Genomic DNA, 20999 nt, shown 5'->3' on the forward strand with positions numbered 1-20999 from the left:
ACCCCACTTACACGGAACCATGCTTATTTTATACTGCAAAAACTCCCTGGGCACACCATATTTTTAAGGTTTCTGCTGCACCTGGATTATTTTCTCAACGAAGGCCCAAAAGACAAGAGTCTAATCTATTGATACATAAATTATATGGTAGGTATTTATACAAGCTTTCATGGTACTAGCCAGCTGTGAAAGTTGTACATACTATCGGCATCCTGCTGACAGAGCAGTGGGTGGTTAATGAAAGATTACTCATATTTTTAATCAACCATTTGATCTGAAAATTATCTATAAACGATGTTCTCTTAATGAGATAAATTAGGTAAAAAAAAAAAATCCTGAAAGTCACTTCCATCTACAGTAACTACACTCAGTAGATTTTTTCCACTTGTTCTAGGAAAGTGATCATTTTAGGTGTGTGCTCCTGCACAGCTCCTCACCCTCCTCCCTGCCTGAGGCAGTGCCTCTCTGTGCAGTGGCAGACCCTCTGATTATTGATCACTACTAATGTCTCAATAATCTCCAGGTAGTGTTATTGGTTGAAAGCCATTGGGTCCACATGCTGACTGATCGGTCGGATAGCATGTGATTCGGTGGAGAGCGCTGTTACAGCATAATTGTGTGTGTGTGTGTGTGTGTGTGTGTGTGTGTGTGTGTGTGTGTGTGTGTGTGTGTGCGTGTGCGTGTGTGTGCGTGTGCGTGTGTGTGCGCGCGCATGTGTGTGCGCATGCGTGCACGTGCATATGTGAGGCAGTTTGTGTGAAAGTGTGGGAGAGTGTGCGCACTGTAGATCTACCATGTGCCTCTGTATCTCTCTCTTTTTGATCTATAACCACTCATTAATTAGCAGCACTGTTAATTAAAATCCCACTTCCTTTACATTCAGTCTGGTAATGGAGGTTTTATTCAGTTACATCTCATGTACGACTCTCCTCCTCGCCCGCCCTCTCTTTTCTTCAAAATCAAACTTTTGTTTCCCTCCATATTTCTTTCCCTCTCCCCCTCTTTATATTAAAACATGTTAGAACAAATTAGGGGTTTTTGATATGAAAACTGACAAAGCATCAGATATCAGATTCATAATCACTGTGATTTCAACCCATTCTTACAGACACAAATGTAGCCCAGTGAGCAAAGGAAAGACAGCTGGATGTATATGTGGCTACAAAGGCCTCTGCTCTCTGTGAGGGAAAAGTGCAACACTTTTTTTCTTCTTCTTCTTTTTCCTCGTGCCTATGTATATTGTAGCATTAATCATTTTCTCCAAGCTGAATGTCACAGAGTCTGCCTGCTAGCCCTGAATAAACACTGTCATCCCTCTGCAGGAATAACCTTCACATATTGCTACTGCCATGTGTACTTGTGTGTTTGCCTGTGTATGTACAGTACAGTATGTATGTATGTGTGTGTGTGTGTGTGTCCCCTCAAGCCTCACTAAAGGTTAGGAGGGCATGTAAATAAAAGAACAGTACAGGCTGTGAGAGTTCACTTATGTATCTGTACATTCCTACCAGCCATTTATAGCACTGTGTTGTGTTTGATTAGTCTTAGGCAAGGTGGACTATCTCTCCTCACACACACACGCGTGCGCGCACACACACACACACACACACACACACGCTCCCTTCCTCTCTTCTTTTTGTCTATCTCTCTCTATGTCCCTTCCTCTTTTTCCTTCCCTCACTCCAACTATATCCCTCATTTGTTTTCATTAGTGTGATTGCCTCAATGTCTCCCTGACCTTCAGCCATCTTCAGTGCTTTCCCTCTCTCTCTCACACACACACACACACACACACATACAAACATTCCTCGGGATGATCACTTCTGATTTTAGTCCTCATATTTTCTTCCTATCTCTCATTCTTTCTCTGTCTTTTTTTTCCTTCTTCCCGGGAGGCAGCATACCGGTCATAGCGAGGCTGCAGATGTTTCCAAGTGGATAACTCTTGCTCCCTTATACGTTCTTATACGTTCCTAATTACACTTTCACTCCTCCACCTTTTTTCCATTTCTTTTGAAGATTTGTAATGGACAGTGGGCTCCAGTGTCTTCTTCTGTGAAGGTAATATACTGTAAGAAAAGAAGGGGCTGGAAAAGAGAACAGAGGAGGGATGAGAAGGACAGGGGCAGAGGAAGGGAGATGTATTGCTGAGTGGCCATGACCTTCAGCAGTGATTAGGGACAATTAAGTCTTGAATGGCAGATTGAACCGTAAAGCCACTGGGAGAGAAGGATGTAGGGAGAAAGAAAGGGATGAGATCTTGCCCGTTGCCAAGGTGTGGTCACTGACATACGTCCATATACTACATCTGTAAATGCTTTATTTGCCGCCTCTCGTCACATCAGTATTTATCAGCAGCAGCGTGGAGACGAAGGCCTTGTTGTGTGGGGGGATGGAGAAATGATTAATATTAATTCGAGGGCTGATTGAAGGCAGCACTCGAGTGAAGTGGCTCATGATGATGTCTCCTGAGCAACTCCTACGCACTGCTCCCGCCATGAGTGGAAAGAGGAGAGGAGGAGAGGGGGCTGGAGAGGAGAGGACGCTAGAAGTGACAGCGCGAGGAAGATGCGAGATGTGCCGCCTTCCACCATCTGCCCACCCACTCTTCCTTCACCATGTCAACACTGTATTTCATCACAGTAAAAAGATCACCTGTCCCCCCTTAGAATTTGAAGGGCTTTCAGGTGTAATAATCAAATCTCCGTCGTGTTATAAGCACTTCTGATTTGCACACAAGCTAACACTGAAGCTAAAGTAATACAGAAACCCAGGTTTGTCTTTTTCAAAAGGGGAAAGCCTTGCAATTGAAGGTGGGTTAAAGAGAAAAGGGAACTGGTGTTTTGCTTGTTGTAGCAGGGATTCATATCAAAAACAGGCACATGTAAGAAGATGAAATAAGGTCCAGGAGGTCCAGTTAGAGTAATAAAAACAGTTATCAGAGACACAATTTAACACCCCTTGGAAATTGGTGACAACCACATTGACGATTCTGAGGCAAAGAGTAGGATAGAACTGTTATTACAATTCTGCAGTCTTGTATTTGATTGATCAGCACACTGTGTTGTGGCAGAAGTTGAACCAGTTTCAACTATTTTGCTGGACGCATATGTGCAGGATTCCTCTGCATCTGGAGCCTGAGGACAGAGAAAGAGAAAAATAACAAAACGCAGCATCGTCCATAAAGGTGACACACCAGCCAATCAAATACGTCAAAGCACACATTCCTGGTAGATTACTTTCTGATGTGAAGGCCGTATTCGTACTGTTTACCTGGCGATTATCGCAAATGAAGATCTGGATTGTATTTCATCGTCTCACAAGTTCCGGAAAACAACAAAAGTCCTTTTCTTTTTTTCTTTTTTTTTTTTTAATCTCAGGGCAGTTTTCTTTTTTTTTCTACAGTAAGTCTGGTGCTGGTTAAAGAGGTGAAATATGAGGTTTAGATGTATGCAGCATGTAAAGGTAGAGGATGAATGACTGGCCGTCTATGGAAAATGTAATGTTTAGTATGAACACAATAAACACACATCAAATTCATATTGACAAAATGTTGCTCGTCATATATTTCTATAAGTTATGACCCCATATTAGAGTGCATTATGTTCTTCCAAGTGTGAAAGCATTCTGTCTCACTGTAGTGACTTATGAAGGCTGACCAGAGGTGCTGGGTTAAGTTATGCTAATGTTGCAGGGATCATCAGAGTGTACTGGGAGATAACATGGTTTAAGGTCCACATCGCTTGGGGGGCGGATGGTGTGGATGCTCGGGGTTGAATCGGTAAAGATGGTCTTTCGGGGTGTGTGAGGAGCCGAAGCTTGTCGATGTAGGGGAGGGGAGGCCAGAGGGGCTGAATTGGTGAAAGCAGTGGGCAAGGAAGGGCACCCTTAGGTGCTCTGTGAAATTAAGAATGATTAACAGGCAAAAAAAAGACCAGGAGCGGTGTTATGGAGCTAGGCTTGCTTAATGAACATAGCTGGGGGAAAGAGAGCATGGTGGAGACTCAGAAGCAGACTCATATGCATGCAAACAGGCATTCAGAGAAACAGATGCAGACAAATTAGCAGAGAGAAGAACCACAACATACAGAGTTAGGTCCAATGTACAAAAATAATTTCACCTGAGCTTTCTACCTTAAAAAGAACTCCAATACAAACATATGTATATTCAACATATATATTTCACTGACTTTCAGAGACGGTGTATTTTGCGTAGACTTGTATCCAGGTCATTGGCACTCAGATAATCTAACTTAAAGCAGGTGAAGTGCCTGCTGAGAGGCGAAACGAGAGGTGAGGACGTGTTGCAGCGTCCATCAGGGGTTGACATTTATTTTGGCTTGGACAGCTGATGTAATTAACTTTTAGACCTTCCTGTTCGTGGCTGCTTCTCCGGGCAGGTGCGCCAAGAAAAACAAGCCAAAACTACCCACCCTCCCTTTCACCCTTTTAAACACATCCACATTAATTTGCACACACACATTCTTCTGTCGTTCCATCGCTAACATTACGCCTCTTTCCTCCACTTTTGCCTCGTTCTTTCTGCCCTCACTCTCACTTTCCTGCTCTCTCTTTCTTCTCGCCTCTCCCTGGCAGTGAAGCGGGGCGTCTTCAAGCTTCGAGTCCTTGTAACCAACCACGGTGGCGTTCGGTTTCCCTCCATCAACAAAAAAGCTCTTCCTTACTTTGTAACAATTTTGCACCCTGGGGAGAAGAGCTCAGTAGGCCTACAAGTTAACTTCAACCACTGTGACACTCCAGAGTTGCTTAACGCAGCACTTTTTTTCATCAGCCTGGCGGTTTTGCATTGGAATGACTGACAACATACAGCCATCAGCTGCATGTTTGTACCTTGTATGTGTCAGGGAGACTACAAGAGTTTTCCATAAGTTAGAGTTTTCACAGGTTGTGCTCCTCTCACACTAACTTGGAATTGGCTTCTGTGTTTGATGACAAGATGAATAAATGAATGAAAATGAATGAATTCCATATGAGGTAATGGCATATCTTAAAGACGTGTCACCTAACCTCCTTGTCAGCCGCGCCGTGCGTAACCCACCACACCTGTGAGTAGCACTTGGCATTTCCAATGAGAGATGAGCTGTGCGGATCGGGTCACTTTGGAATTCTGTGGGCATCGCAGGTGTACTTTGTAAAGTGCGCCTGCCTCAGCCGTATCATCTTTGATAATGAATAATGATGCCTGAGGCCTGTTTTGTTTATTTGCTGGCCTGGAAACAGAGTCTGGCTTATTTTGCGAGAAGGCTAATACGAGGCAGATATGAGGATATAATGGTTGGCAGATGCACTGGCCTCCGCCAGGCTACAGAGCAAGCGAGGTGTTTGTTTGTACAGGCTGATTTCTCAGACTAAACGGGTGTCGCGTCCTACCAGCTGGTTTGGATCAAAACAGTCAGCCGGAGCAGGCGGGAAGGGCCCCCGTCCACCTGGCAAAACAAGATGGGACCTCGGCGTGACAGCGAATATAACATCTCTGCTAACAAACGAGCAGTTTGCTGAGATGACACATCTGAAAGGCCTTCTCTGTTGTCTTAGCTGTAAATTTAGGCAGAATTCAGTCACGGGTTTGAAAAAAACAGACAAGAGGAGAATCAGTGAACTCATGCTTTGTCTTCAGATCGGGGTCAGACTGAAATATGGGATCTAACGGAGGCTACGAAAGCCAAATGCTATATTTAGTCTTGAGGAGTCATGAGCGGAGAGAAAGAGTCTTCACCTCCTCTTCTCTTTACTCTCTGTCTGTCTGTTCTGATACACACATCCAGTGATTGTGATGACAGCAGCCTTCCCTCACTAATCCACTTTGCAGGGAGGCATTTTGCACAGCACTCGTGCAGGCATTTGGTTTGCATTAAACTTTGCTTTCGCTGTGCACGTGAATGCGTCGCTGTTTTTGCTGTCACGCACTGTTGGTCGTGGTCAGACGCCATCAATTCAGTGTCGTTGGGTCTGAGAGAAACAGTAAATCACATTAGTTATTCAGGTAAACAACTCAAAAATGGCACCCCAGAGAACTGTTGAGTTCACTCAGCAGTTTGCTTGCAACGGCACGACGAGAAAGAAAAACAGGGCCAATGTGCTCATTTAATGGCAAGTCATATGTTAATTTTAATGACGGGTTAAGCCGGTGCACAGGTGCGTTGAAACAGAGGTTGCAGGAAAGAGGTTAATGCTCTCAGCCGCTCACACAAACTTTAAGTACACCTAGCAGCGAAGAGGGGAGAGTTTGGAAAGAGGGGAGAAGGGACGAGAGGAAAAGGACAAGCAGAAGAGTTTGAATGAGTTCTGTGTGTTCCAACAGGTTTCTGCATCTCTAGGAAACTTGCTGGTCTCATTGGCCAGGAGGCCACTGCCTTGGGGAATACTGAGGAAATGTCCTCATTTTCTGTTTTCAGAGGCGCACTCCTGTGTGTGTGTGTGTGTGTGTGTGTGTGTGTGTGTGTGTGTGCGTGTGTGTGTGTGTGTGTGTGTGTGTGTGTGTGTGTGGTGTGTGTGTGTGTGTGTGTGTGTGTGTGTGTGTGTGTGTGTGTGTGTGTGTGTGTACCCCAGGTGCAGGTGGGGTTTCTAGAAAATCATTCCTGCACGGGAAAAAGAAAGTTTTCCTCACTCAAGACCGAACGTGTCTAAGTTGTTTTGAATAACTGAGAATAACAAGCTTTAAATTGATTATGTGACGACATTACTGATTTTCATATTGTCTGACATATTGTTGTTGTCTTGTAAACATAAATACAGTGTCTCCACTAGTATTTTCTTTCCAGTCATTAGCAGTGTCAAAACACAGTAATTCCTTCCTTCCTCATACAGACCTAACCATGCATCTGTTACAGGAGTAAAATGAGCTGGTATTTTTCTAAATACACACTTTTCACACGGTATTTTTCACCATAACTGAAGTTATTAGCTTTTTCCTCTCATTTTATTATGTATAGTTTCCTGCATTAAGAAAAAATATGGACGTTGTGTAACAATTTTTCATATCGACTTTGAAAAATCTTTCAATTCTCAGTAGTTAAGGTAAACGAATTCCCGGAGTGAGTGAATTACCACCTCCTATAACCTTCTCCTGCCTCTCCAGCAGCAGTATTTACTTCATCTCTCCTGCTCCTCACTCACATGATGAGCACACAGCGTCAAATAGTATCAATCTTTTAAAAGCCGTACGGATAACATGGCTGCAGGCCACGGCATGGCATGCGGCTTTGCTGCGCTATCTCCTCCTTTATCGCCTGCCTGTTACTGCTGGTGCCACTTCATAAATAAAGCCATTACAACTGGAGGGAGGCGGGGGACAGCACTGTGTGTTCACATAGACAGACACATATAAACATGCTGACACACACACACACACACACACACACACAATCTGGGCAGGTACTCAGTCTCCAGTCGCTGGGGAGCTTTAACCCTGACCAGCTTAGTTCAGAGGCGAGGGGCTTTATGGGACATTGGGGAGCGGCTCCATAGAGTAAATAGAATATCCAGTGGTGTCTGTCCCAATCTCAGATTAAGCCACCAAAATCTCAGCAGTTTTTCACTCTGACAGAGGTGTGTGAAGACACACTTTGAATGCGCAAAAAAAAAACAAAAAAAAAAAAACATACACAGAGCAGTGTCTGTGAGCGAGTCCCAGTGCAGCTAAGGGTTTTATGCTGACACTAAAGAATGTGTTCATCTAGGAGTGAAGGGCCTCTTTCTCCCTGTCTGTTACCTGCCTCTCTGTCTTTCCGACAGACCGAATCACTGACTGACTGACTGAATGAAGTGTAGTGTAGTGGGGATCTGACAGGGATCTCCATGCGATCTGCTGCAGCTCCCAAAGGGCCCAAAGCTAAAGCCCTTTCCGAGCATATTGGCGAAACATTACTCCAGCTGAGCGGAGCCAGCTTGCAGGGTGGGCCCTGAGTTTAGAGAGCCTTGTACCTGAAACTTGTAACTGAAAAGTCCAAAGAACAAGTGTGTTTTGTCAAAATGTACTTCAGCAAATGTATCCCTCCTGCTTCGGTCATCGGAGCTTGCTCTGGATAAGTGAACTACATGTTACTGCCCTTTCCTCTGCGTCTGTGAAGGGTAGCAAACCAGGAGGTGAATGATTCAAAGCCAAGCAATAGTTAAGAACTGTTTGAAGAGGGCTGGCCTTCTTCAGATCTGTAGTCCACAGAAAACATAGGACTTTGTTAGAGACAAAGAGGGAAGGAGAGAAATGGGGTGCACTCAATGGTTTCAGAGCAAGTACGAGATTAAATCTGTGCCACTCTACATGTTTTCTACCGCCCTGTCCTGGAGATAGCAAGGTGGAGAGTGTGAGGTGGAAGAACATCATTTATAAGACAAGTGAAGGGTGTTCCTGGACCTGGTCCTGGAAAAAAAAGAATTTGTGCAAAACAGACAGTGCTAGGACTCAATCACAAAAAAGAAAGAGTTCAGAACAGAGTGGAAAGTTAGGGACAGAGGGAGATGAAAGCAGCAAAACAGACAAACAGAGGTGGTATTATTGGAGGGGATAGGGAAGATGACAGTATGTGCACCCCGGAGCATCCCCACAAGAAAAAACAGACAAAAGAAAATCAATTTTTTTGACACAGTGTAAGATCTAAATATTTATCTTTTTGTCTCTTTGTTAGCTCAGACAGCTCTGGAAATACTTTTACAAGTCACTGATAATATTTATAGTTTTTACATATGGGCTCGTAGCACATTCAGAAGTGGTTTAGGTTTCTCCGTGACATGTGTTTTCACACAGCGCAGACATGATTGAATTCCAGCCTGCACATAAGTGTTTTTTGATCTAGTTGGCTTGATCCTTGTGCACCGAAGCACCACCACACACATGCTATACTGTATGCGCACATGTGCACACACACAAGCACACACATCACATTATACGGCATCAGCCAGGCTCAAAGTGGATCATTATTTACTAAACAGGTTGCCTAACAAGAAAAGACTGATTCCCCTGCAGGCTTGTATAAAAACCCTGGAAGCATGGCAGTGGAGCAATATCCATCATAATTGATGTGTTGCAAAGCAGATTACACACATTAGCGCACACTGTTCTAGCTATGACAGCTCCGACTGAACATGACAAATTCCATAATGTGGAAAAAAAGGTATTTTACTCTCTCTGGGTATTAAAAGGCACGGCAAATAACAAAGAGGCATTTGCATTTGCTGGAGTAAATGTGAGAGTATGTGTTTGTGTGTGCATATGTTAGTGTGTGTGCGTCCCTATTTAACTACACCTCCTCCGTGCTCTCATCTCTCCTTAATTACATTCTATTTGTTCCACTTGGGGCGGAGGGTCCTGTAAACTGTTTGGAGCTTGGCACAGCTTCCCCTGCTCGGTGACAAGACTTCATTCAACACGGCTAATCCCAACGTAGCATTAGCTACATTGGATGATGCGTTCGAGGCCACTGTCAGCCGCAGCATTATTTACTGAACACAGCACAACAGATAAGCCCATTGAAATTGCGGCAGCTCATTCATTGTGGGGAGGCATTAACAGTGTCTGTAGCTCCCTAATCAGTGGGCTGGATGCTGGAGGAATAAATAAGCTTTGGGAAGAGGGGCGGCTTGACTCGCTCACTCCCTCCTCCTCACTTCTTACTCACTCACTCACTCTCTCAGTCACTCTCCTCTCACTCTTCTAATCAACTCAACAGTATTACAGCAAATCTGCTACTGGAATTCCTGCTGGCCCGCTCTATTTCTGTATGAGTGTTATTAAGTTAGAAATGGTTGTAAATAATACATCATTAATTTGCACTTGATGCCGGAGACTATCTAATCATTATTATTATTATTATTATTATTAAAATGTTTAAGTTTATTTGTTACTATTTTGGGCGGTGATTTAAATGACAATACTCCTTTTTCTTGTTTATTTTATCAGTAAATAACATTTAATGGAAGCTAAAAAATTTAATGTTTCACTAGTTTCCTTCTTGACAACCATAGATTCATCTCTTTTGATCTGAGCCTGTTTTGTTACTTGTTTAAAAGACATAATTTGACATCATTTTAAATCGAGACCATTGTTTCTAAACCAGTTCCCTCTGTACATTAGTAAAATAATTTAGATATTATGATTTTGAATTTAATTGAACATATTCTCTTTGTTTCTGTAGAACTTATTTAATTTTCAGTAGCTTCTTTTTTGCCTTTGATTAAACCTAATATATTAAGAGATGTAATTTAAATTATTTTCCTCAGCACTAATTGTCAAATTCATTTTAATTGTAAAAGAAGGCCTGAGCTTTCCGTGTGTTTATGTGTGACCGAGCTGTTCGGAGCCATGTCGTTAGCCACACACCCACTCCTGACGACCCACTAATTAACACCCCATGTTAATCACTCTCAACCCAGCCAATAACCAGTGACATGCCATCATGCAGATCACTACATCATACCACAGCACAGCAGTACATCCAAGCCAGGCGATATTTTCCCCTTCTCCTCACTGTTATGTTGTAGAGACATCTCTGTGAGTATTTTGACTTATTTCCCAGTGTGAGAGTGAACTGTTTTAAGTGTTCTCCCGAACAAGAAGTTGGTATTTAGCACGGCTGTCATTCACAAAGTGATACTGATGTGATATAAATACTTCACCGGTGACAAAGAAACATGTCACCACCACCAACCTCTGATCCTCCGAACCATCTGTGGCTTTAAATTGAACCTGTATGTTTCCCCCCAGCACTGTAATTTCTAATAGCACATTTATTTTTGTCACCATAACGAGTGCCACATGTATTAGATCTAATCCATTTGCCCGATCCTACTTTACATACAGTGGTTTAAGTACATGTTGGCTAAATATCTTCCCACTGAATCTGCCGTTCTGGCTGAAATAACGATTTTGATATAAGTTAAGCTGATTTGCTTAAGCTACCAAGTAATTAACTGAACTTAATCATTTCATTTCAATTCATTTCCATTACCTGAATTATTTTTCCAGTCTCTCCTATCTTTTGTAATGTCTGCATCTGCTTTAAGCTCACTGTTGTCTGGTAGTGAAAGAAAGGGGCATCTGAACTCTGTTACAATACTGACCTCTAGTGTCAGTTGGGCCCGGCTCTGGCTGCTGTGTGAGTTTTAGATGTGACATTTTAGCAGGCTCATTGGTAGTCCTATCTAAGGTAATGAATCCGCTTTGGACAAACTGCCTGGTTTGAAGCTTTAGCCTCCAAATGCCTGGAGCAGGGATTGCCCAGGATAGGGCAGAGGTAGATTAGGAGTCAGTGTAATGAGAGGCAAAGCATCTCTTTAGCTCACCCTTTGTCTTTCCCTCCATCCACCAAAGCCTTGAAGGAGAGCGAGAGAGATACTTCTCTGGCCAGTGGCAGCCACACGGGCATTGGCTTTATTTTTCATCATCCCTCCTCTCCTCTCTGCCCTGCCGGCTTCCTCCTCTTTTCCTATCTCTATTTTTTCCTTCCTTTTCTCTGTCCTCAGCCTGTGGAAGCTGACACCTGCTCATGCCAAAGCGGCCTCACGTCCTCAACAGGGGATTGTCAGATCTTCTAGAATATGGAAAAACAGAGATGCTTGCCAGCCACACTGGTGTGCAGCACATGGGTAATAGGCATAATAGGGTCAGGCCTGCATTTAATAAACAATTACCCATCTATAATAGATGAGTCCGGCTCCTAAGGCCCAGCACCTGGCCTGGGTCGAGAGGGGGAACAGGAGAGAGAGAGCAGGGGAGAGAGATAGAGCGCAGATGAATGAATAATGCAGACGAGATACCCATCAGAGCACACAAACGCAGGGGCCCACACAGCGCCAATTATCTTCCCCTGCTAATGATGATCATCTTGATGCCCTCCCCCCAACACCCTCCTCACCCCCCAACCCTGCATCCCCGTGCCTAAACCTGACATTTACCCAGCTGCCCCTGCACCTCACCATGCGTCCTGCTCCCTAACTCACCAAAAACAGAGGAAGGAAGGAGTCGAGCTGAAGTGGCGACTGTTTTTACATGTTGCTCCTCATTTTGCTTGAGATCCATCTTTCCTCGTGGTTTTCCTCGTGGCAGCGTGGTGAGGGCACAGCGGCCGTCGCTCTTCTTTTGAATTACAAATCAATCAGGGACTTCTCTTCAACGGCTTCCCATTCAGTCCAAGGTCACCCAGATTACACAAGGTTAAAGTGTGTGTGCATGCAGACAGACCTGAGGGTGGGTGGATGGGGGGCTGGGGGGGGGGTGGGGGGTCGCTAGCTGGATTAGCATACAACTCTGACAGGGCGGGGGAATTAAAGGCAGCGCAGAGGTACGATGGCCAAGCAAAGCGGTCCCCGCTCTCTGCTGTATTTGAATAGACGGCCTAAGATACGTGAAAACAGAGAGGCAGCGAGGAAAAGCTCTTTGGCCCCCAGGATCAGAGGGGGGGACCTGTGGTGCTCAAGCTGACTGCTAGTAAAGTAGATAGGGCCCCAGTAGACTGCTTCAATATGGGCTCTGGGAAAGATACACAGCCATTTTGGCTCCCTCAGGGCCCAAGTCTGTGGTTATAATGGGATCAGAGCCATAACCCTCCCAGGACACCATACCACTATTGGATATTCTATTAGTTTCCTCTGCAGTGAAAAGAAGTCTGTGCTCAGCTACTTTTCTCACTCAGAATCACATTTGTTTTACTTTTTATGTAGCTTTAACAGTGACTAATCAAATTATTTAAAGTTTCTACGAAGAGACTTCATTAACAGTGGAACAGAGTGCAGTGCTACTTATGACTATTGTAAAACCTTCTAATATATAAAGCTATATACTGTGGATATCTTCTAATCATATCTAATGTTCTTTATGTATGCAAGGATATTGTAAGCTATTAACATATGCACAAAAAAAAAAGCGAGCCCCATAATTGTTCCTTTTTACCATTTAATCCCGGCACTGGAAGATACAGCAGAGATCACATTAACATTTACATTTGTGAATCCCCCACCTCCTTGATACAGCTCCAGCTTTCAGCCCCAGCATCTCATCTGCCTTTACATAATATCAGGCTGTATTAATGCTACATATGGAGCTCCACTGTCTGTGCTGTGTAGATTTACATTTTCCTAATGATGTGCTTTCATTTTTCCTCCACTATCCCCCTGTCCTTCCCTTCACCTCCAGCCCACAGCCCACGGTGATTTAAAACACATACAACTGTACTGCCGTTTTACTGCAGAATAACACAAAGCGCGGGTTGAGACACCTTCGGTCGCCCTGGCCCCATCTGTTGCACATCTGGAAGTGGTGCGCTGCACCAATAATTGGAAGTCAATTTGTTTGAAGTTATGTATTTGGCATCTGGCTCGATTCATAAAAAGTCTGGAAATCGCATTAATTTTATAGCATCTCGAGAAGGCCCAGCCACTTTTTTTTCATCTCGCTTGTGTTCCATCGTTAATGCACATGAGGCCTTGCTAGTCTAGTGACGTGGGAGTTTGTCAGGCACTGGTCAGGGTGTGGTCCTTAATAAAAACAGCATGGAGGCCAATGCCCTAAAGAGTCAAGGGCTGAATTACTCTGGAGCACTAGAGTGACGATACAAATCTTTTGAGTGGCTGATCATTAAAAGATTTGCTGAAAATTTGGCTAAAATTTTTATCATTTCACCTTTAACTTTGACCTTAACCTCAGATCATTTCTTATTTTTCCTGAAGGGAAAACTCATCCAGGGCCTATATTGCCACATTTCCAGTAGACGGGCTGACTGATTGAGAAGCAGCATGGTGTTGTTTGTCACACAGCTCTGAGTCATGGCTGAAAATAGATATGACACTTGATGTTTGGTGCCTCACTGCTGGCTGTCATATTGTTATTCCCACTCAAATTTCACCTAATTTGTGCACAAGTCTTGTCACAGTCCAGATCCTGATGAGGGCTTTTAGGTGGTTATTTTTTTTTCCCCTTTCGCTTTCTCGTATGTGTGGCAATGAGGTGCAATGAAATACACACCTGTGAGCGCGTGTGCATAGTGTGTGTGTGTGTGTGTGTGTGTGTGTGTGTGTGTGTGGTATGCATATGTGTGCATTTCTGTTTGCACACAAGCACATTTGATTAGGCTTGTTTGTGTGCCAGTTGAGTGTGTGCGGCCCTGTGCCAGTGTGTGTTTGCTGCGCTCCAAAGTGAGTCACCTCAGCGGGAGGTGATTAAGAGTTGCCAATGGCAGGCTCGACAGGTGAGTGCATTGTAGCATGCTGGCAGCTGTGGCATCCGCGCAGGTGACAGCTTCTCCTGCTCAGTGGTGGTGTCAGTGTTGGTGGGTGGCAGGAGGTCTGACAACGTTGTTTTGGTGACAGAACGACTCCGCTGTGAGGTTCACGACATCACTTGCCTTCTTTAGATTTGTCAGTTTATACCAGGAAGTATAGGGAGTACCATGGACTTTAGTATATACTGGCAAAGCACTATTCCATATGTGAAAGCACTGTTTACCACTATAAGGAATTTTAGTTTATAGGCCTTTTGAAATAATCCACCACAAATGTTCTCTGTTGTACCATACGCCTGTGTTGGGTTTCTCTTTATTAACACGCTGCACAGTGCGAGGACAAAACACAGCCCATTGCTGCCACCTGCTGTTGGACATTTGACACAGCAGCAGCCCTTTTATCCAAGGAGTGAGGTAATTCATTCAGGGAGACCATTTTGCTGGGCATGCAATAGTAAAACAAAAAAAAAAGAAATGGAAAGATTATTTTACAAGGTGTTCAGTTTTTGGCTGATACCGTAATAACCCAGAAACCTTAAATCTGTTTCTCATGAAGGCGATCAGCGAAAGAGCAGAGGAAGTGAGAGATGTCGGTTGTAGGATCGCAAACTTTCCCAAATTTGTTTTACATGTTCAAATTTATGTTCTCCTCTTAACATATGCAGCTGATGTCTCTAACATAATAGCCGTATCAGATATCCACGCTGTTTTCTCAATCCGCTGTCGACACATCCCACTTCGCTTTCACATCAGTTCCTGTGCGTTTCCAAAACCATGGGTTGATGAACTGTGATATTCCAAATAAAAAAGTCGCTTGTTCTGATGTCACCGTTGCCTCATCCGACCACATTTCCTTTTGAAGCCAGTGCATAACTGGCCTTGAACTTTGTCCACGATAGCCTTTGATATGGAAAGAAATGAATTAGTTAGGAAGTTTAATCTGACTTTCCTTTTTAGGATAGTATGCTTTGTCCCCCTGGGGAAGCCTGAAAAGAGTGTTATGTGAATTGGTAAGTATTATTTTTTCTGAATCTGTCAATACTTTCATAAAGGTAAAGGGTATTCATCAGTATTATTCTACATTTGACTTTGACTTTCATCAACTCCTGCACTAACACTAATTGGATTTGTGTATTTTTTTTCTCAAGTTTAGTAAAACAAGAAAGGAGAAAAAAAAAATCATTGAAAATCAAAATGTAAATTGAGCCTTTTGAAATTTTACTCATGCTGACTCTTTCTTAGATACTCTTCATGTTTTTTTTAGCATAATGAAAATCTATATTTACCTTCCATAACTGCTTTGGCCAATTACCCATAAACATCACTCACCACTTTGTAGTTGGAGTGGCTATACCGCGTAATGATTGATTGCTTCAGTCTTATTTGCAGCTAAAGAGGAGATGCACACGAGGGAGTGTTTCGATTTCATTATAGAGAAACACACGCTAATAACACTAAAACATTAATTCAGAGAGGCTTTGAGAAACTCATTTGGGAAATATTGGTGTGTGTGTTTTTATACTTGTCTGTTTGTTGTATTATTAATGCATGACTTCAAGATAAGAAAACTACATGTTGATGATTGAGTTCTGAATGATACAACCAGACAAAACAGTAAGTTTGTAAGACGTGTGATCACAAATGGGTCAAAGTTTGTTTGTTTTTTTATCACTATGTCACAAACAAGGTTTTCTTCAGCAAACCTTATCCACGATACAAACAGTTTATGATCGTGTTCCTCCTGCAGTATGAAAGGACACATCTCCTCATCCAGATTACCTCAAAGGAAACTTTCTTAGCTCTCAGCTAACAGCTCTCATAGCAACTCTTTATCCCTCGCCATTATTCATCCTCAAGGGCTCATCAGCTCACAGTAGGCTCATCAGAATTATTACTCCTCCTCTACTTGTCTTTATTATCCAATTTCCCTACTCTCTTCTCCTTTCTGCCATTCATTGCCAATCAGCCACCTTGTAAGCCGGCCCTTCACCTTCCACCGCGAAACTTTTCAGACTTTGTTCACTCTTTTTAGTCCTGTTGTTTTCCAGAAAGATCATTTCGTACTCAGATTACCACTAGCGCGTACGTCAGTGTTTAGCAACTTTTATTTTCCTGTTTTTTTTAAGGGGATATATGTAACATTTAAGAATAGAACTGCAGTTAAAGTATATTTTTTTGAGAGCTGTGTGAGGGTGTATGAACGCTCGAGTAAGTGAGGTCCTCTGTGAGACGACAACAAGAAGCCAAAATCAAGTATATCAAAAAAAAGGGGTTTATTATATTTTTCCACCCCTACTAAGAATAAAAAAGGTAACAAAAGATAATATATATCTTTTTTATGAATACATGGATTAAAACATATATAAATACACAAACACTTATTTAACAAAAACACCTAAAAAGACACAGACAGTGACACAGGACATGTTAGACATGGCAGTGAGTACATCAGTTACATGATTTTCTTTTAAGACAAACTGGCAGTTCAAATAAGGCACATCACATAATCACAATCCTGACAGCAACTGTTGAAAATCCTTTTGTAGAGGAGTGGTATTTTCATTAAAAACAGACAGTTGGGGCAGGTTTTCAGTGATTATTTTGCATGTTACAGTGTACAGCTACCACAGTGTTTACCAAAAAACAAACAAACAAACAGCAGACTTGGTCATTTACATTATGTACATAAAGGCTGATAAGTGTCTCCCTTTTTCTTCTGAGTCTGTTTCTGCTGTGTCTGGGAGGCAGAGAAACATATTCATTGTCTGTAGTAAAGTTAAAAAATTCAAAAAAAGAGCAGGTGGTGCAGCAGAAGATCCTTGGGATGTTTTTGGTTCCGCTGAGCTTTAGAGAAGGAACAAGGATTACACATTTTATATACAGGGTGGCACTTTGTGGGGCTCTGTCAGGTGTGTCAGCTGTCATTTAAATTACTTGCAACCCTGTGAGTGGTCATCATCGTATGCCTGGAGCCGTCACTCAGTCTTTTAGAGGCTCTGTGTGTGCCCTTTAACACTGGGGATTACAACCGTGTTGTCATGAGGAGATAACAAGAATATGTTCTGAAGAGGGGCCCCATTATAGGTCGTCACCCCCGGCAGAGCTAAAGCTGCTCCTGCGGCTGCTGTCCTTGGATGCAGCTCCAGGCGAGCCGGCTGACAGGAGAGGGTCGGTGCCAAACGGCGAGAGCGGGTCGTCCATCAGGATCTCGTCCAGCCGGTGCTCCTCCTTGAGCGTAGCGCTGAAGAAGTCTGTGAAGTGGGACAGCGGGTCAGAGAACGTGGTGCAGCCATCAGTGCCTGTGATGTGATCCTGTGGCCCACTGGCAGTGGGGATGGAAGGCACCCCAGCCACCACAGCTAGCCTCTGGAGGTAGTCGCTGCTGGGGTCTTCCTGGTACAGGGGGGGCTGCTGGGGCTGCTGGGCCTGGTGGGCCTGGGGAGACGACTGCTGTTGCTGCTGCTGCTGCTGTTGCTGTTGCTGCTGTTGCTGCTGTTGCTGCTGTTGCTGTTTGAGGAGGTGGGTGGATAGTTCAACTGTCCCCAAGGCTGTAGCCATGTTTGGGAGGCCATGTGCTCGTGCCTGGATCTCAAGCTCCTGGAAAACAAAGGAAGAGAAACCATTAGTTAAAGATTGGATCAATTTCTAAAGTGTTGTTAAGAAAATTACCTGCTCACTCATTGTAGTTAGTCTAGAAATGATCAGAATAAATAGCTAAAAATGTCTGAATATCTAAATGTCCTGAGCTTTTAGCAGATTTACAGTGGACTAACACTGGGAATATCTACAGCGCATCTTTTTTCACATCTCCTCCACATACTGAGGTTATGCTGGGAAGTTTGGGTGTTGACACACATTCCTCTCCCACTCACACCTTCTCACAGATCACACAATATGCGATGAGCACTGATCACTTATCAGTGTCATCACAGAGCCCGCTTTGACCTTTATCGTCAGCGGGGGTGAAGGTTTCCTGGATACTTTTGTCATCTTTGAGGATGATAACAGATGTTTGTGTCACTGTGGTAATCTCAGACAAACCACAATCTGTGTGTGCACAGAAGTGTGCACACAGTGTATCTGCTGACCTCTGTGCATGCATGTGTCACCGTGCATCTCTTCTATAACTGCTCATCATCTATTTCTGACCTGCTTTTATTTCCGCTGAAAGAACTGAGGTCATTGTGTTTATCCATCAGGTAATTCGAACTGAGTTCCCTTAGATTAGATTAGAGAGAACGGGAGGAGGAGGTTTGGGGGTGGGGTGCTGTAAGGGCCTCATGTAAACAACAGTTGCCAGTTGAGTTAAGATTTTGGGATTGTAAAGAGATGGAAATTAGCAGTGTGAAGTGAAGTACATGAGGATGATGGAGTCAATGAGCCTTCTGTATGATCTGATCTTTGACATGGTGAAACTGAAGTCTGTTTGTAAGCAACTCAATAATATGAATATGAAAGTGTAATTGGATGCTGCCGTGGCGCTCAGTGAATTTACATACTAAGACATTAGTGAGACATTAGTGAGCTGACTGGTGTACTGTCTCTGACTAAATTCATAGCTGCTTTCGTGTTAGAGCGACATGTGAAGACATGAAGTCTAAGCTTTCTTCCCTTTAACAAGTGAAATAATGTTAACTGATTTTTTAGATAAGTAAAGATTGTATATATTTATATATATGTATTTTTTTTAAGAATTATGGTGAGCTTGGACCACTTGTTTAAAAGTAGGAATTTAATTAGATTCACTTTCAACATTACTTTTGCCACCTTCTCATTTCTCATGTTTTCCCCTCCGTATTATTGTGACTTCACGGTTCAACCATATGTTTTATTACCACAAAAACACACTGAACACAGACTGCTGCATTTTATTACCTGGATCCTCAGCAGCAGCCTCCTGTTCGCTTGCTCCAGCTTCTTCTGTCGGCTCTCCAGCTCCCGAGCGTGCTGCTGCTCCTTCTGCAGCCACCTTATGTACTCCACCGAGGCCTTCAGGATGGTGCCTTTGTTCCAGCGCATGTCTCTGCAGAAAGGAGAAATGTAAAAGATAACCTTTTACACAGAACCCCCTGATGTCGGCAGAATATCCTCCACGATAAAAAAAAAAAAAAAAATGGGGAAAAGTTTTAACACAGAGGTTTTTACCCCTTTTATGATATGAATAGGAAATGGTGATTTACATTGGGCAATTACTCATCCTTGGACATTACATGGGGACTCTGAATAGGAATTTTAATAGAATAGTTAAGTAGCTATGTGGAAAGTCCATTCTCGTACCTCCTTGTTCGGTAAAATTAATCCTCGAGTAAAAATAGGTGAGGGAAAATGAGCTAAGTAGGAAGACAGGGGGAAAAATGGAGCAATGGACTTAAGGTTGTAGAGTGCAAGTCATTCTTTTGCAGATATTATTGCTTTTTTAAAAAGGAAAGGGGAACTGTGGTAAAATTGTCCTTTTCCACACAAGTGAGACGTTGGTCTGATCAGCGGCTAATAATCTCTTTTATCCCGTGTTAATGGCACAATGACAACGCTAACCTCCCATTTAAATTTGAAGCAAAGTTCAATTGCGAAAGATGGCCGGTGGATTTCAATTCAGCGCCATACTCCATCTCTATGTTCCAATTGTGCTTCAAACTTTGATTCAAATGGTGTGGCCTGCTTCTTTGCATTTGACCCCTCCCTCATCATTCATGCTTTGAGCTGAACAGCCGGGACCCAGCAAGAGGATGTACAGCTCTTGGAGCGCAGACTACAATGGAAGTTCAAGTGCACCCTTGAAATATGACTGAAATGTGCTTGAGTTCTCATTTGAATTCAATGAACAACATTTAGAGTGTCTTTGTGCTCAGAATTTAATGCACTTCCCTGCCAGACAAGTTCTTGCAGTTGTTTCAGTGATATAAAGTAAAGAGAAGCAGGGCTTTGTTTCAGTGAATACATTTCAGATTTCGCAACTTACGGGTCATTCGACTTTGGTATGAGGGTCCCCAGCTCCTTAATCCTGTAGTTGATGTTGTATCTTCTCCTTCTTTCAACTAAGCAAGCAGAACAAAAGAAGAGAAAGAGCTGATTAGAGCGTTGTCAGCTGCTGCGCTAAAGGCTAGCCGTAACTCATATTTAGATCATAAACTGTGAGGGAGTTGAAAGGCAGTGGGGGGACACTTACTCAAATTATGGTTGTCTTTCTTCTGTCTCTCTTTGGCCATCACCCTTGTGTCGTGTTCTGTCAAAAAAATAAATCACAGAGGGGAACGAATTGATTAGCAGTGCACACTAATTTAGAAACTGAAAGACAACGAACACAAAACAACACAAAAGGTCCAGTCAGGAGACGCACAATCAGTTGTTTTGAGGGAGTTCATCGCTGGGGTCAGCTAGAATGTGGAGTTTCCACGCATTAGCCTACGCCACAGACACAAGTTTGATCTCCTTACACACACACACACACACACACACACACACACACACACACACACACACACACACACACACACACACACACAAACACACATACACACACACACACACACACACAAAAATACAGACACTGAAAGAGCCCAGTTTATGCCCTCCAGCATGTCCGAAGCTCATTGTGGGAAAAAAAAGAAAAGAAAAGGGTAACCACTTTTAAACTACTTACTCCATAATTAAGACAGTTTAGCAAATTCACTAATCTGTCCTGGAGAGGGACAAAAATGTCTGTGCATCCATATTTGTATTCACATTCTTCCAAATTACATAATTGGGGACCTGAGATTGGATTTCCCA

At 43.2% G+C, this 20999-nt stretch overlaps 1 protein-coding gene across 7 annotated transcripts in view; it reads right to left on the reverse strand.

Annotated features, from left to right (window-relative positions):
• Positions 1-16552: 16552 nt before the first annotated feature.
• tfec (transcription factor EC) overlaps positions 16553-20999 on the reverse strand; it is a 46590-nt gene continuing 42143 nt past the window's right edge. For all 7 annotated transcript variants that reach the window (XM_056367034.1, XM_056367030.1, XM_056367037.1 and 4 more), the window contains 4 exons: positions 20398-20454; positions 20191-20266; positions 19107-19254; positions 16553-17828 (listed from right to left, as the gene is read on the reverse strand). In XM_056367034.1, the coding sequence (XP_056223009.1) occupies positions 17310-17828; positions 19107-19254; positions 20191-20266; positions 20398-20454 (800 nt within the window). In that variant the 3' untranslated portion in view covers positions 16553-17309. The remainder of the gene's footprint in view (positions 17829-19106; positions 19255-20190; positions 20267-20397; positions 20455-20999) is intronic.

This window comes from Seriola aureovittata, chromosome 22 (assembly GCF_021018895.1).
Source record: "Seriola aureovittata isolate HTS-2021-v1 ecotype China chromosome 22, ASM2101889v1, whole genome shotgun sequence".
Taxonomy (NCBI): domain Eukaryota; kingdom Metazoa; phylum Chordata; class Actinopteri; order Carangiformes; family Carangidae; genus Seriola; species Seriola aureovittata.